The sequence below is a fragment of the Ochotona princeps genome, chromosome 13 (genome assembly GCF_030435755.1).
Source record: "Ochotona princeps isolate mOchPri1 chromosome 13, mOchPri1.hap1, whole genome shotgun sequence".
Classification (NCBI taxonomy): Eukaryota; Metazoa; Chordata; class Mammalia; order Lagomorpha; family Ochotonidae; genus Ochotona; species Ochotona princeps.
Window position 1 is genome coordinate 34,308,855 of NC_080844.1, and position 18,027 is coordinate 34,326,881.

At 43.7% G+C, this 18,027-nt stretch overlaps 1 protein-coding gene across 2 annotated transcripts in view; it reads right to left on the minus strand.

The window, feature by feature from the left end:
* Positions 1-290: 290 nt before the first annotated feature.
* The window catches only part of ANXA7 (annexin A7), a 35,706-nt gene continuing 17,969 nt past the window's right edge, over positions 291-18,027 (minus strand). For both annotated transcript variants that reach the window (XM_058671074.1, XM_058671075.1), the window contains 8 exons: positions 15,658-15,760; positions 15,363-15,457; positions 8,600-8,713; positions 8,220-8,390; positions 5,507-5,677; positions 5,354-5,429; positions 3,534-3,646; positions 291-2,101 (listed from right to left, as the gene is read on the minus strand). In XM_058671074.1, coding sequence (XP_058527057.1) covers positions 1,979-2,101; positions 3,534-3,646; positions 5,354-5,429; positions 5,507-5,677; positions 8,220-8,390; positions 8,600-8,713; positions 15,363-15,457; positions 15,658-15,760 — 966 coding nt within the window. In that variant the 3' untranslated portion in view covers positions 291-1,978. The remainder of the gene's footprint in view (positions 2,102-3,533; positions 3,647-5,353; positions 5,430-5,506; positions 5,678-8,219; positions 8,391-8,599; positions 8,714-15,362; positions 15,458-15,657; positions 15,761-18,027) is intronic.

Below are 18,027 nucleotides of genomic sequence, written 5' to 3' on the forward strand. Positions count from 1 at the left end.
TTTATAATTTTTTTCTTTATTTATGCAAAACCATGGGACCAGATTTAACCAGTTACCATATAATGAAAGCTGTCTTCTGTGGGATCTTTGCTGATCATGTTTAATGTGACTGGTTTTCTACAATGCAGTTTTATAAATTAGCAAAATTAATATTTTGAAGATCTTTATACATACTATACACATATGCCAGTTTAAAGTAATACATCATGGTTGTGAAATCAAAATGGTAGCTGACACCTAAATGTAATTTGGAGAAAATAACAGAAAAATAAGAGACTGGAGGCCATAAGGCAATGGCATTAAAAGTCTTTATTATATAACAAGGCAGCAATCACATAAAGCCCTTCATAAGTAGAGACTGGAATAGCTCATAAAGAGCAACAGAGTTCTGAAAAGAAGGCAGAAGAGAAGACAGAAGTTTACCTAAAGATTCAAGGTGATTTTTCAGAGTGGGCATGTGGCACAGCAATGAAGACAGAACTCGGACACCTGCATCCTGCACTGGAGGGCTTGGTTCAAGTCTGTGTGTCCCAATGCAGATTCCTGCTTCTGTGCACCCTGGGAGGCAGCTCAGAGTGAGGCTGGACACACACAGGAGATCCAGAGTCCTAGCAGTCGGGGATATTTGGGGAGTAAACCAATGGATGGAAGACCTTTCTGGCTGTATGACTTTCAGATGAAGTGGAAATACATTTTAAAACTTAAAAAAATTTTTTTTTAATTTGAAAGGCAGAGTGACAGAGCAAAGAGAGAAATCTTCCATCCCCTGGCTCACTCTCCAAATGGCTGCAATAGCTGGAGCCAATCCAAAGCCAGGAGCTTCCTCTGGGCCTGTTATACAAGTGCAGGGCTCCAGGACCTGAGCCTTGCTCCACTGCTTTGCCAAGCTATAAGTAGGGAGACGGATTGGGAAGTGGAGAAGCCAGGATACTGACCGACACCCATATGGGATACCAGCATTACAGGCAAAGGTTTATTTTGCTATGCCACCACCAAGAGGTAATTATTTCTCCCCTTTGACCTTAAACACATAAGATGGTTGTTGCTTCTTCCATGTCCTGTGGAATCTATACGGAGTATAGAAATAATCAGATGCCCACCCAGATTTTAAAGGTTAGGGTTGATACAGGGGGAGGAGACAATAAGATTCTTATTCAGCTCCTGAAAGCCAGTTAAGAGCACTTGGGTAACCAAAATAATATACTTAGCACTTTATACTGGAATCTCATTTGTTTAGAATGCTGCTGCCTGCACAGCTCACACAGTACCACACAGTGCTCACTGGGGGTTACTACCACACCGCATGGAATCACAATAAAGTCAGCTTTGGGATTGAAAACCAGAGTCACAAGCACACCAGCAAGGATCCGTAATCTCCAAATAGCTTATGGTCTGCTCAAGTTTCAGGTGAACTGTTCTTGTCTATCTGGGCAAACTTCACACTGTTTTAAAAATTTTTAACTTTTAAATAAAGTACAATATAGACCTAGGTTCAGATGTTTAAAAAAAATGATAAAGAGATAACCAGTCATCACAGGCTGGAAGCTGTTACAGGCGCTTCATTCCCCTCCTGCTGCTGAACTGGCAATCACGTTTTCAAACCCAGCCGGCTGGAGTCCAGATCAGTGTTTCTTTTTAACAGCGCCTATTCCTTGTGTTTTACACTAACCAGGTAAAGGTGATGAGCAACCTTTGTAAAAATTACTCAATTATTTTACAAGGGATTATATTGCTGTGATTTTATTCATTTTAACACCTTAACTGTAGTGACAGCAGTAAGAATCAAGACTTAAGGTTACAAAATTTCTATTCCCTGTTATGGTTTACGATGATTATACATAAAGAAAACAACATTCAAATTAAGGCAACGACATGTGCACATCAAGCACACTACCCCAGCGCAGTCCTTGGTGAAAGCTCTTTTGGTCAGGTGACAGCAGGTATTGCCGCATGCAGCTCTGTCGTGGCTTTGTCCCTCCTACTGGCCTGCAATGGCCAGAAGCAACTTCCGGTAATCTCCGCTCGTGTCACCAGCGATCGCAGTGCCCAGAGTCTTTTGATACATCTGCGTGAACATCTGTTTTATCTGTACAAGATCGATCTGTGTGAGGAATGACATTTCTGATGTTAGACAAAAATGTTCAAAGGTAACTGGCATGTATTATAATTATTTTTTAAATAATGATGAGGCGCTGGTGCAGTGGCAGAGTGAGTAAGACCACCACCTCTAATGCCAACATGCCAACATGCCATAGGAGGGCTAGTTTAAGTCCTGGCTGCTCTAACTCCTGTCTGATCCAACTGCTTGCCAATGTGACCGGGAAAGCAGTGGAAGATGACCCAAATACTTGGGTCTTGCCTCCAACGTGGGAAGCTCAAATGGAGCTTCAGGTTCCTGGCTTCAGCGTGGCCCAGGCCCAGTCCTTGAGGTCATTTGGAGACTGAACCAATGATGGGAGATCTATCTCTGTCCCTCTGGCTCTCTCGCATCTTCTTTGACTGCTGTTCAAAATGAATAAATCTTTAAATAATAAAGATAGTATGTTAAATCAAAGCAAAGAGGGGACAAAAGCAATAATCAATGACTGACATTTGACAGGTAGCAGGTACACCCTCAGGGAAGAGGTGACTCACTGCTCTGTGAAATAGTAGAGAAAGCTGGTAATGTTTTGTCTATTACCCCCCAAAATATTAATCACTTCAAAAACTGATAGGACCTAGATCAAAAACAAAGAACACACAAAATGTTGGCGAGGATGTCAAGAGATGGGAACGCAGGTACACTGCTTGTGGGGATGTAAAACAGTAGTGACTTCTGAAAACAATATAAACCAGAATAGGACTCCACAGAATTACAGGATGATCTACATAGGCCTTTCATTCAATTTTACACAGTACAAACTGAAAAACAGGAGTTGTCTCCTCCTGCACCATTACTTTCCACAGTCCCTTTCCAGGGAGGAGCACCCCCAGGCGTGGTCTCCCAGGAGGCCGGACTGCACTAACGCAAGCCCCTCTGCAGAACGTGTGGTCAAGCCTTCAGCTTCAGCTTGCTGCTGTGGCGGCGACAGAGGGCGCTCTCCTTAACGTCATTCCTCAAGGACAGACGACAGCCTTCTGAGGACCTTCTGAGGACAGTCTACATCCAGCGCCGTGGCCTAGCGGCTAAAGTTCTCGCCTTGAACGCCCCAGGATCCCATATGGCCGCCGGTTCTAATTCCGGCAGCTCCACTTCCCATCCAGCTCCCTGCTTGTGGCCTGGGAAAGCAGTTGAGGATGGCCCAAAGCTTTGGGACCCTGCACCCGTGTGGGAGACCCGGAAGAGGTTCCTGGTTCCCGGCATCGGATCGGGGCATACCGGCCCGTTGCGGCTCACTTGGGGAGTGAAACATCGGATGGAAGATCTTCCTCTCTGTCTCTCCTCCTTTCTGTATATCCAGCTTTCCAATAATAATAAAATCTTTAAAAAAAAAAAAAAAAAAAGAAATCTACATCCAGAAGCAAGCAGCCAAAAAGAGCAGGCCTCTCCTCACCTCACTCCGAGTGACCACGATCCTGACCAGGGTGGAGTCGTCGGTGCCGGCCCCTTTCATGGCGTGGTACAGCCTCTCAGCGAAGAAGGCGGGCCGGTTCTGCGCGCACTTCACTGCAAGGCAGAGATGCTGAAGTTACCCCCGGGCTGCTTTGACTGCTGCCAGCCTGTGTCTGATTGTCCTCTGAACGCTCCTCAGAAAACTGAGGTGAGCTGCAGATGGGGTCAGGCTCGCCTCGATTGTCTCACTGTCTTTCCAGCTGCATCACACAGGCTGCCTTCTACTCCAGATTCGGGGGGCAGGGGGAAGTTTACCCCTTAAAGTGTGAAAAGCCATGGCCACAGTGCTCTACCAATATCATACTAAGGACAAAATCCTGAATTCTAGAAGTCAAGCCTATTTTATGGGGCCCGGCGCAACAGCGTAGTGGTTAAGGTCCTCTCCTTGAAAGTGCCAGGTTCCCAGATGGGCGCTGGGTCTAATCCCGGTGGCCCAACTTCCCATTCAGCTCCCTGCTAGTGGCCTGGGAAAGCAGTGGAGGATGACCCAAAGCTTTGGGACCCTGCACCCACGTGGGAGACTTGGAAGAGCTCCTGGCTCCTGGCTTAGGACTGGATCGGCTCCAGTCATTGCGGCCACTTGGGGAGTGAACCACTGGATGGAAGATTTTCCTGTCTCTCCTTCTTTCTGTATATCTGCCTTTCCAATAAAAATAAATCTTTTTAAAAAATAATGCTCAGAGGTTTGAGAGGCTTTCTTTTTGGAAAAATTTACTTAGCAAAATCTCCTGCAGAAGGTTAAAAAAAGTATTAACTATATCTTATTACTTTAATTACACAAATAGTATGAAAGCACTTCAAATAGTTCATGAAAGTCTGAATTAGAAGACAAGTTAACAGCATATCTGACCTAGCAATTAAGGTGCCAGCTGGGATGCTAGCAACCAAGCTGGAGTGCTGGGGTTTGAGTCCTAGCTGCACTCACTGTGCCCAGTTCTTACTAACGCGCATCCAGGGGTGCAGTTGGATCTCTACTACCCATGTGGGAGTTGTGGATTTAGTTCATGCCTCCTGGCTAGCTCTGTGAACCAGTGGATGAGAGCTCTTTCTCAAGAGAGAAAAGCATGAAAAAAAAAAAAAAAGGAATGAAAAAGTAGATTTATTTTAGCACAAAAAGTTTTGAAAGCCATGCATAGTTTTTCATGACATGTATTTCCATTACCTTTCTGCAGACTCCTCATGTACATGGATTTCAAAATCTTTTGGAACAGAATGAGCTTACCTTTTCATTTCATTTGTTCACAAACTTCCTGAAGTAACCTAATATTTGTAAAACGTGCCATTAGTATGAATGTGTTACTTTCATCCCACATGATTCAAGAGAAAGTGTTTCTCTAGTGTTTCTCTTTATGATTCATGGGAATGAAATTTCTGTTTTGTTAGACTTCTAACAGACCACCAAAAATTGGTTATTTAATTGCAAAAGAGTAATGGGTCTCACTGCACTGAGTACTTCAAAAGTGTGTTTTGTAGAAACTCAAAATTGTGTTTTCTAGAGTCACTAGCAGTTCCATAGGGCTTTTTCATTCACCGCACAAGAAATGCTAGAGCCTATAATCTTGTGCAATCCTCAAAAAAAGGCATGTAAATGAAGAACAACTAATCCTGAAACAAACCTATTTGATTACATTAACCATTTGTAGGAAACTATACAGAAAAATATAGAATGAGCTCAGCTTCTGCCCAAAAACGTACTTGCGAATCTTTCAAAGCCCGCATTCACTTAAAAACAAAATGGAGCAAAAAACCCAAGCGTCTTACAGATGGTCTTCAAGCCACTTTCAATGTATCCAGAAAATTCACTGCCCACGCTTGCTAACAAATCTCGATTAGCCATCTGCAAACAAAAATCACAGGGTTAAATATGTTCGTATCTTACAACAGAAGACAAGTCTTATAAAGAAAAGCTCCTACCCTGGCATAAGCCTCCATGGTGGCATTGAGCTGAGGAAAACTTCTCGTGGCGAGGATCATGTTAAAGCAGGATTCGTCTGTCCCTAGCTTCCCCTCCCCGGCTTGATAGAGCCGCTGCGCATCCTCCTGAGCCATCTGGTAATTTACAGTCTGGTTCTCATCTCGATTGCCCTGAGAAAGAGAAAGGCAGCAAACAGGATAAAATGCAAGTTATTAGCAATTTTCCCCCCAGGGATGGACATTCAGCCTAGAGGTTAAGATGCCCCTAAAGAGGCCCATATTTCATACTGGAGTATCTGGGGTACTCAGCACTAGTTTTGGCCACTAGCTTTAGCTTCCCAGTAAGGCAGACGCTGAGAGGGGCACAGCTTCTGCCATCCATGTCATAGACCTGGATTAAGTTCCCAGTTCCTGGCTTTGGCCCAGCCAAGTCTCTGGCTGCAGTAGGCAACTGGGAAAAGAACCAGAAAACAGGATATATTTGTCTGTGTCCCTGTCTCGCTCTGCCTCCCCTCCTCACTCCCAAGAGAGACACATGAGCTTTTATAGAAGCCATAAATAACTAAGTTTTGCTACACTGTGCCAATTTGTATACTGACCTCTTCCCTGGGGTTGGAGAAAGGGAAGGATCAACAGTGTAAGATTACACTGATATTTCGTTTCTCTCAAAAATAGAAACAGGAACGCATACACATAAAAGGCTTCCCCCCTGGAGTCTTGGAACCCAAAGAATAAATACAAACATGTTCCCTTGGGTTCTGCATGACGGCTAAACTGGCTAATCCTCTACATGCAAGCACCAGCATCCCATAAGGGTACCAGTTCATGTCCCAGGTGCTTCACTTGCCTTGCTTGTGGCCTGGGAGAGCAGCAGAGAATGGCTCAAGTCCTTGGGCCCCTGCACTTACATGGGAGACCTGGAAGAGGCTCTTGGCTTTCAACTTCAAGTAAGATCAGCTCTAGACATTGTGACCATTTGGGGAATGAACCAGTGGATAGATCTCTGTCTCTCTTTTTAAACTGACTTTCAAGTAAAAAAATAAATCTTATGAAATAAATCTTAAAATCTTAAAAATCTTTATTGGAAAGCCAGATATACAGAGAGAAGGAGAGACAGAGAAAAGTCTTCCGTCCATTGGTTCACTCTCCAAGTGGCCGCAATGGCTAGAGCTAAGCCGATCTGAAGTCAGGAGCCAGGAGCTTCTTCTGGGTCTCCCAATTGGGTGCAGAGTCCCAAGAATTTGGGCCATCCTCAACTGTTTTTCCAGGCCACAAGCAGGGAGCTAAATGGGAAGTGGGGCCAGCTGGACATGAACTGGTGCCCATATGGGATCCCAGTACATGAAAGACAAGGACTTTTGCCACTAGGCTTCCACTCTAGGCCCCCCAAAAATTAATCTTTAAAAAAAAATAACAAAGATGCTCCTTAAAGATGGGAAAGAGCATCTGGTGCACTGAATATGTAGAGGAATATTGCCATGGGTGACTACACACAGCACAACAGGCAAAGGTGTACAGGAAAATCTTCCTAGTCGATTACCTTGGGATCTACTCACATAATACATTCCATTTGCCTAGAAAACTATTCCTCTCTCAAAACCTGGTAATGGGCCCTGAATCTTACAAACAACCATCTCTTTGTACAAGCTTTTTAAAATGCTGTTCAAAAAGTTTTTATTTCTATTTGAAAGGCAGATTTACAGAGGAGAGAGAGCTCTTCCATCCATTGGTTTACTCACTAAATGGCTGCAATGACAGCAGCTAGGCCAGTCCAAAGCTAGAAGCTCAGAACTTCTGGGTCTCCCACATGGGTGCAGTGACCCAGGCACTTGAGTCAGACTTCACTGCTCTCCCAAGTGCAACAGTGGGGAGCTGGATCAGAATTAGAGCAGCCATGACCAGAACTGGAGCCCATAGAGGATGCCAGTGCTGCAGGTAAAGGATTAGCCCATTACACCACTGCATGGGCACCACTGCCCTGCTCTCTTAACAGCATGTAGGCAAATTCAATTTCCTTCAACCCATTTGATTTCTTTGCTCATTTCCACAGCAACTCACTTTAACACGTTTTGTTCATTTATGCCTCCTTCAGTTCTTAAGTATCCCTCTCTACTGTGAAGTCTTTTGGGACAGTCCAACCTTGTGTATTAGGACAGCCAATATTGAGTATTTCAGCGATATCATATTCTTTTGCATCATCTCCTTCAAAACTCCATTATCTTATTCCCAGCGTGTTTTCATATGGAGCATTTTCTATCATATCTCCAGCGCATCTGGGAAATCAGATAAGGAAGGTGCTAATCACACTGAACTCTAGCACACTTTTCTGCATATCTGGCTCTCCTCACGTAATTCTCACCTCCTCTAACACCTCTGTGACAGTTCAGGATATCTAGAGTTGATGGCCCAACATAACTGGCAGGACAGTGCTAAGCTTAAATGCACACTTTCATTGCCATCCCAGCCACACAACCTCAAGTTGGCTTCTAATTTCATACAACCTTAAATAAGTTAATTTTGGATTTCTCATAAAATTCAGATCTGAAGAAATAAATTTGAAGAGTAACAACCAGGATACCCACACACTGAATTGTAGGATTCCTCTTAAAGATGACAATACTGAAGGCAGCGAAATATTAAGAGAATTCAAGAATTCTCACTGGCATTGGACAATATATTCTCTCCCATCAACACACGAACATGCTGGACTCACCTGGCACATGGACACTAGCAAGCGCTCAAAATGCCCTGAGGTATCGGCTCTGATGTCCTTTTCAAGGTCTCGTCCAAACTCTGACTGATAACATCTGACAATTTCTTGGATTTCCTGATTTGTCCTTGTACACAGAATCTCAATCAATACACGTTCCTGAGTGCCCGCTCCCTAAATGAAACAAAAAGGGAATTACTGAAAATAATATCTCAGAAAGTGAGAATCTTACTGCCCCATCAAGTACTTTTTGGTCCTCTGGGATGGAAAAGCTCAGTATTTTCAGATGATGGGAAATAAGGTGCTTACTCAATTAATACTAGAAATTCAGAACAGTCTTTATTGATGGGTCCTTACATTTCAAATGGGACAAAACACAATACCTTCATTGCATTCCGTAAACTCCAGGCGTCATAATATGTAGGTGGCATGAACAAGGCAAGGATCAGTTCTTCCATATTTCCACTTAACTCTGACTTGAGATCTTTGATTAAATCCTGCTCAATTAAAAATGGAAGGTAAGTAATAGACATTCCAAATGTTGATATTTAAATCTTTGAAGGAAAAGATGGAAAATGATATAAAATTATTTTTATGAAAACCTCAATTATAAATCTGAACACTATACACTAAAAAATTAGTCAGTGTGTATATGTAGAGTTCACTTAGTTCAAAGAGCCATTCTATTCACTCTATCAACAATCAAGAAATTGTTATTGTGCTTCTACTGTACCAAGTACAAAGACAAGAAACACATGAAATAAAAAACAAATTAACAAGCTGATACAGACGTTAATACAACATAAGAAAACAGTTTTGATTCCATGAAGAATTACAAAATAGTCATTATCTTAAATGGAAAGATAAATATTAAAATAAGATAATACAAGGCAAGCTGCAGCCCAACCCCAGATGAGCAGCATAAAAATAACAGCAAATTTGAAACAGTAAAAGTTTGAGGTTGACTAGAGGGCTGTGGGAAGCTGGTACTCCAGCTCTTCTGAAAAGGTAAACAGTAGCAGGCAAAGAGAAGTAGAAAGGCATGTCAGTCAAGAACAAACATAGGGTATCCACCCTGTGCATTAAAATCACCTCCAGAGTTAAAAGAGAGAGAGAAAGAGAAAGAGATACCCATGACTGAACCCAGAGATTCTGTTTTTGTTTTGTTTTGTTTTGTTTTGTTTTAAATTCTAAAAGATATTATGACCTGGGCCCAGTGCGGTAACTTAGTGGCTAAAGTCCTTGCCTTGCATGCACCTGCTCCACTTCCCATCCAGCTCCCTGCTTGTGGCCTGGGAAAGCAGTGGAGGACGGCCCAAAGCCTTGGGACCCTGCACCCACGTGAAAGATCCAGAAAAACTCCTGGTTTCTGGCTTCGGATCGGCTTAGCTCTGGCTGTTGCAGCCACTTCGGGAGCGAAACAGTAGATGGAAAATCTTTCTCTCTGTCTCTGCTCTTCTCTGTAAATCTGACTTTCCAATAAAAAATAGATCTTTTTTTAATAGAGAGATTATTATCTTCAGCTAAGGCTCAGAATCTTTAGGACAGGGGCAAAAATGAACAAAATCTGCTCAATGGAACAGTAAGATACTTGGTTTGGGGAGGAAGGTTTTCATGGTCAAGAAGCAAAACAAAGTTGTAACAAAATCTTGGATTATCATCCTCATGCCAAATTACAGGATGCCAATTTAATTCCACTTGAGAGGAGTCTTGGGAAACTTTAATAACACAAGAAAATGGCTTTGATAAAGTAACAGGACATGGAATGGACTTTGACAGCTAAGAGGCTATAGAGGAGAACATTTATGCTTTTGGAGAGTAATAAAATTTGGATTTGCAATGGAAATGGGAAAGTACAAAATGGACAAATGATACATTTTTAAGAGCCATTTTAGAGAGTAGATCAACAAAACATAGCAAAGAGCCAAATGCCAGATAAAGCAGTCCTGTGCATATGACAGATACTACGTACACACTAAGAAGAAGCATATGGGGGGAGTTCGACCTTGGCGGCTTGGGTGACAACAGTGCTCGGCAGTGATGGTGACCTGCTTGTGCAGAGGAGCTGGGAGAGGTCAGACCCAATGCCCCAGACTCGACCCATGGGCACCGTTGCTACACAGTGACTGAGTCCTGGCTGCTGGGAAGCCAGAGAGAGAGAGATTTTTTCCCCCCATGGTGAGTACACCATGAGGAAATCCTGGGACAGGATTAAGGCCTCTAGACCCACCCTGCAGTCACCACCTTGTGGTAGCAGGAAACTAGGGGGTGGGAGTTCGACCTTGGCAGCTCAGGTGACAGCAGCCCTTCACAGTGGTGGCAACCCACTTGCAGAGAGTACCCGGACCAGGTTGGACCCAATGCCTGGGACTCGACCCATGGGCACCATTGCCACATGGTAACCGAGTCCTGACTGCTGGGAGGCCAGTGCACCCTTAGGCGCTGGGCTCTGCTTGCTGACTGCCCGGCAGTGAGCTCTAGGGTTCTTAGGGTATGAAACTGCTGTCTAGGGACATCCAGGGATAAGGTTAGAGTGAGTGTAGATGGTGGATGAATTGTGTGTGATTCCTAGCAATAGTGTCATGGGACTTGCTTGCAAGCCTGGGGACTGAGATTTGAGGGTTTGGAGGGGAAAGTCCATAAATTCTATTCAGGCCAGACTGATTCACCAACCCACATGGGAATCCTGAGATGGGCTGTTGGTGTAGAGCATCACTGACTGCCACACACCAGTCCACACCACACTTATGGCTGGGGGCCTGTCTGGCAGGTCTAGGTGCCAGTACCTGACCGAGTGGCAGAACAGGGGATGGGTCACACTTGGCAGAGTTAGGACACTAACCAACATGCAAGAGAACCAGGTTTGGGGGTAGATTCTCTGGGGAAGAGTGGACCCAATCCTGTGGAAATACAAGTCCTGCTGGTTAGCACAAGAGTTGGGGTGGTGATGGGCTGAGCTGGTGTGACCATGAAACCCGCCATCACTTATGGGTAAAGCAAACAACAACGGTCTGGGCAGGTCAAGGCAGCAGCACCTGAATGTGCATCCTAAAACAGGATGTGGGGTGGGCCGAGCTACAACTGGAAGGGGAGGACTGGGCAGGGTCGAGCAAACATTAAATCACAAGGAAGAACAGATATCAGGATGGAACACAGGTCATGCTGAACTGGGCTCTTACACTGACTGGTCTGCATAAGCCAGGGATACTAGGACACCACAACGAAGGCACAGGCTAAGACAGGTGAGGGGCTATGCCAAGCTGGGTCAGAGCAGACACTGGCATGCGCGTGATGTGTGGTTGGGAACAGGCCCAATTAGGGAGCTAAGAAGACACCCTTGCTGGGTTGGGGTTCACACTGGTGAGTGCAGGGGCTGAAGTGAGGGCTGTGTTCTAGTCTGGACAAGGCTGCAGTCTCCTTTGGCACAAGTGTGGACTGGGACTGAATAAACCAGGCCGGGCTAGACTCCAGCACCATCTATTGCTCTGGGGGACCAGGGTAGGTGTAGGATGGACTAGGCTAGGTCTCTGCCCCTACTGAGCCATGTGTGAGCCATGACTGGGTATGGACGAGTCTTGACTGGGCCGAAATATCCAACAGTAAGAACCAGAACAGGTTGAAGGCCACTCAGGAAAGGCTACTGTTCCTGCTAGGATAGGAGGTAGACTAAGCAGGGCTGGCTCATGGATCCAACGGTATGCGCGAGATCTGGCAATGGGAGAGGTTCTGATGGAGGAGCCTGGGAAACTCCTCTGGCAGCACACAGTCCCTGCAGGTGAGTACAAAAACCACAACAGGGAGCAGCCCAGACCAGGCCAGGGAATGGTACCCACCAGCAAACATTTGGCATAGGTCGGGGGCAGACCAGGCTGAACCAGTGCATATCACCTACTGGCAAATCCAAGCACCAGAACAGAGTGTGGGTTGGGCCAGGTGTGGTTGTAACACATACCAGTGCACATTACAGCTGGAATTGGATGTCTGGTGGGCTTGGCTAAGCTATAACCCTCACTAGCATCAGCTGGAATTGGCGGTGGGCCAGGCTACAACACCCACTGGCAAATGCCAAGATGATGTGGGCCATACCAGACTGGGTAGAAGCGCCCAACAAGCATACATGAGAACCAGGGAGGGAGGGGGCAAAGCCAGTAGGGGGAATGTGGAGGGCTCCCCTGCTGGACAGCCACTCCCACTTGAGAGCGTGAGCTGGATGGGGGCAGGCCAGACCAGGCAGGGCTATAACACATGTGGGCCTCATGTGAGCCAGATCAGGGAAAAGTCAGGCTGGGCTGATTGTTCCTACTGGTGCAAGCATAAATTAGAGTGGGTGAGGGTTAGTTGGGATTTGCTGCAGCATCAACTGGCAGAGACTGGCACTGGGGACTAAATCTGTCAAGTTAAACTCCAGAACCACCTGGAAAGTGCCTAATCAGGGAGTGGGAGTGGCCTAGAGGGAGAAATAGTGGACGCCTCCCTCTTGGGTTACAACTCCCACTAGAGAGGATGAAAACCAGGATTGGGGCAGGGGTGGCTAGACAGAACAGCACCCATTAGTATGTGTATGTGCTGGATAATAGGGCAAGTTGGGTTACACTAGGCTTCAATGCCCACTGAAATTTACGAGAGCTAAATGGGATGTGGGACAGACTGAACAAGTCTGTGGTACATATTGGCATGCATGAGAACCAGGGTAGGGGGCAGGCCTGGTGGGGGTTATGGGGAGTCACCCCAACTAGGCTGTAGCTCCCACTGGTTTGCATAAGGGCCAAGTATGAAGTGGGCAGGATCGGGCTGGACTGTAACACCCATTGGTTCACGTGGAGGACAGGGCTGGAAACAGAACTGGCCCAGCAATTGTAAACACCAGCATATGCATAAGTTGATTGAGGCGACAGACAGTGCCGGACCCTGTACTGGCAAGCACACACAAGAATCAGGCCTGGGATCGCCTCAGACGAAGTTTCTCCAGGGATCCCTCCAACTGAACTGCTGATCTCAAAACCCCAACCATGAAGAGATTATGTCAGCCAGTGGATTCTGAAGAGATTTCATCACACTTGGAGCGGTAAGACTGGCAGCAATTCAGAACTGTTGAACTATCAAAACTGCACGAGCAAGACCCTCGGAGCATGCTCCACGTCGGGGACCTGGGATGAGTGGGAGGCTGGGTGGGGCTTTTCCCTTTATTTCTTCTCTTACCCTGGATATAGAAAAAAATATTAATGTGGAAAGAATAGTCTTACCCACTTTCCTGTAGCCCTTGATCCTTTGTGCCCTAATCAACTATGTAAAGATTACAAAAAAAAGAATTTAAAAAAAACTGTAAAGTTAAAAAAAAAAAAGAATATGCGGCTGCTGTTACAACACAGTAGCTTTTAAACTACTGCCTGTGACACCAGCATCACGTGTAAGTTTAGGTTGGAGTTCTGACTGCTCACGTTCCAATCCAGCTCCCTGCCAATGTGCTTGGGAATGTAGCTAAAGACGGTCCAGGTGCTTGGGCCTCTGACCCCCAAGTGGGAGTTTCTGGCTTCAGCCTGGCTCAGCCCTGTCAGTTGCAACCCCATCTAAGGTATAAACAAGCAGACTGAAGCTCTCTTTCTTCCTCTAATTCTGCCTTTCAGATAGGTGAATATACCTTTTTTTTTTTTTCAATGTGAAGAATGAAATAAAAAATGACTCCGCAGCAGGCTCTAAGAGTCATATTTTATAATAACAGGTCAAAAGACGAAATGATTGGAAATTAAAAAAAAAACAAGGCTCAATTCAGGTTTAATACAAAAGCAACATATGAGAATATTCAAAGCAATATAACACAAGCTAAACACAAAGGAAGAAATGTATAATATGAAAAGTACCTTGGTGAGAGAAGTTGAATCTTAGGGAAACGCATGGTTTGTATAACAATAACCTGTCCTAAGACTAAAATAGCAGATCTGACCTAGATAGAGAAAGGCGGAGAGGAACGACAAGGTGAGATGATCTTAAGGGCCACTATCCCCATCTTGGGAAAAGTCAGCCAGACTCAAAGGATGTTAGGAGAATTTCACGACCGTTATTGCAATGGCAAAGCAATCTATCTAGTTGTTCCTCTTATTTCTGAGGACTAATGGTACATTTAGCCACAGAATTTTGCTTCATTATTTGTTAGCCAATCATTGCATAGTCACTAAGTAGCTACTTGTTCTGGAGAAATTGGTGGTGTAAATACAAAGAAGAAAATGGCACGGTTTGTCCTAGGTGAGCTCCCAGGGGTGCAATTGAGATGAGGGACAAGCAGAGGTTTCACAAAAGTGCTATTAGACCCAGAGGAAAAAGCAGTCAATAATTTTGCCCAGGGCAGCGAGAGAAGCGTCATGGAGTAGCTGATATTAAGACAAATCCTGAAGTTGTTTCATACGAAAAGAAAGAACTGTGTTCTAAAAAAGAAGAACAGCATGTACAAAATGTGGAAGTAGAAAAGATCATGCTTTGTTTTGTTTTTAGGTTTTATTTATTTGAAAAGTAGAGTTACAGGGCAAAAGGGACAGACCAAGAATCTTCCATCTGCTGCTTCACTTCCCAAACCGCCACAATGCCTGGGGCTAGGCCAGGCCCAAGCCAGGAGCTTCCAGTCTCCCTGGCAGGTGCTCTCCCAGACACACTAGCTGGGAGTGGCATTGGAACTGGAGCAGTCAGGTCTCAAAACAGTGCGCATAGAAGATGTTGGCATTGCGGGGAATAGTTTAACCTGGTACACCACAATGCTGGCTCCAGAAAAGATTACGATGTGTGCAGAGAAAGGGAAGTAGTTCATACAACCATTATACATAAACTGTTTACAGACAGAGAGAGAAATAGATAGTACCAAAGACCAAGAGTAAGGATATGTAGTAAGACTTGAATACTATTATAAATAGGAAGCTGAGAATCAAGGGTATAGTCATAATCTGCTTGTTAACTGAACACGTATCACAAACTTGACATGGAAGTTATAAGTATCGCAGAATAAAAAAGGTTTTTGACAGAAATAGTGAATTGATTCTTCCTAGGGTCTACCTAGTTGTCTTTCCCTTATACCACAGATACTAATAAAAACACTGTATCCAATCTGCTCTGATAAAACATCTGCTGGTACTCGCCCCCAAAAAGGAAAACAAAACATACCTTCCCATACATGGTTTTAAAAGCTGCTTTAATTTTCTGTCTCTGATCGTTGGACCGGTTGGCAACCACATCCACAATGGCCTGCTCGTCCGTTCCTGGAAGAACCACTCAGTGAGTAAGGACAGCCGGGGCTCAGTGTTCCTCAAGACAACCTGTCACAGTGCTCACACAGAAAGCACTGGGTGTCACATCCGACTAAGGCATGCACACCCAGGCTGCCACAGGGGCTGGGTTTACTTGAGAATCAGTCACTTCAGCATATTAAAAAAAAAAAGACAAAAACCATTCTCCTTACCAAATCCCTTCATTGCTTTACGGAGAATTTCTGCATCTCTCATGGCATCAAAGTTAGCAGCTGGGTAAATTGTTCCTTGAGTGCCTTGAGTCATCGCAGCAGGCTGAGACCAAAACACATATAAACAAAGTCAACGTTACCTATCGACAACAAAGCAACTTGAAGACTGCCAGATGTCGCTCTTATGCAGCAAGGCCACTTTGGGCTTCAGGTCAAGGATATGAGTATTTTGTTAACAGAGTGTATCCTAGAACAGACAGGAAAGACCTGCTGCTCCTCAGGGCAGACTAATTATCTCTTGCCAACTGACAGCCAGACACCCAACTTTCAGGAGACAAGAAAGTCTCATGAGAAAAAAAGTCACAATTTTATGCCTTTTTGGTAAAATAGAAAAGAAAAAAAAGAGAGAGATTGATCCCAAATAGTGTAACATAAATGACAATATCTGATTCAAAGAAAGAGTAGATGGCAATGGTTTTGGCAAAGTCAGTTCAAGTATCTAATGTTTTTAAATGCTGTTTTATTGATATTTATTTTATTGATGATTATTCTCTTAGTTGTTGTTTTACTAATACTTTTTCATTTCCTATAAGGATCCTGATTATCAGACATGAAATACAACATTTTATAAAATACAAAATTTAGGTGATGATTAGAGATTCTGAGAAGTACGATAGCCTTCTATTTTAAAAGGGAACAAATTAAAAGTGAATTATGGACAGTATTTTTTACTGTTCATAAAATACAACAATATTTTAAAATATTTTAAAAAAATATGCAGGAATAAAATAAAAATATGTAGAAATTTAACAATGACCATTTGGCAAATGCCACAGCAAAGTGTTTCAAGTAAGAACCATCCATGGATGCTAAAATTGCGGGGTAAAAGAATCTGGAGGACTATTCCTGAGCAGTTTCTAACATCACAGCCGAGGAACGCTGCAGGTACCATCTCAGAGAAACGGCCACAAACATCAGGCATGGAATACATGTAGTAATTTTACAGCAAGTGAATCCTGGGTAAGCATTTTTGTGGTATTCCTGCCAAAAAGGCATAACCTAAATTCGGTCTTCGGGAAACATCAACCCCAAATTAAGGAACAGTATTCAAAAAGTGTACTTTGAATGTGTCAAGCTGGCAAACAACAGAGTGAGAAACTGTTTCAGAGTAAAGCAGATTTAACAGACAAGACAAATATGATATTTTGCCCAGGATTTGCTTCAGAGACAGAAAAGGGAAATTAGAAAAAATGATGAAGAAAAAAAAAAAGCAACTGATAAAATATAATGAAGGAAAAAAACTGGTAAAATATGAATAAAGTCTGTAGATCAGACAGTGAACTTGTACTAATGCTACTTAATGATTTTGATTATTGCATTCTATTTATGTAGAGATTGACATTTGTAGAATCTGAATAAAGAGTATATAGAAATTTGTGGAACTGCTTGTAGCTGTTAAGTCTGGTATGATTTCAAAAATAAAAACTAAAAAACTTACAACTCCATGGTTTTCTTAAAACACTGAAGGCCAATTCAGGGCTTATGAAGGATGGAATGGGGCAAGATGATTCCACACAAGTTTTTAAACATTTTTAATTGTTGGGACGGACACTGGGGCACAGCAGGCCCCACTTGGGACACTCACATCCCATGTCACAGAGTGCTGGTTTCAGTCATGGCTGTTCCACTTCCAAAACAGCTTCCTGCTAATGTACCTGTGTGGTAGCAAATGATGGCTAAAGCACTTGAATCCCTGCCACACTCATAGAAGACCTGAATGGAGTTCCTGGCTTTTGAGCTTGGCCGGTATAGCTATTGTGGTCATCTGGTAAGTGAACCAGCAAACAGAAGTGCTATGTCACTATGCCTTTCAAATAAACTTTTTTTTTAAATTTAATTTAATTTTATATAACCCAGTGTCAGTAAGAGAATAAGATCATCTTTCAACAGACATTCAAAAAAAATTTTTTATGGTCAATAATTCTTCCCATTTACTTCTATTTTTACACTAACATTTAGTTCTGCTAATAAGGCTAAGCATCCATCTTCTACTAGTTTCTAAGCCAACAATCTAAGCAGGGAATCAAAAAGAATCGTCCTTCTTTTTTTTTTTTTTAGAGATTTGTTTATTTTATTTCAAAGTAAGAGTTACAGGAAGAGAGAGCTCTTTCATCCGCTGATTCACTTCCCATATAGCCACAGGGGCTACAGCTGGGCTGATTCAAAGCTGGGAGCCAGGAGTTTCTTTCGGGTCTCCCACATGAGTGCAGGGCCCAAGGATTTGGGTCATTCTCGGCTGTATAAAACTGTTTTCAATATCTTAAGTCCTCAAGGAAGTGATGAGAGACAAACACATGAGAAATTGGAAAC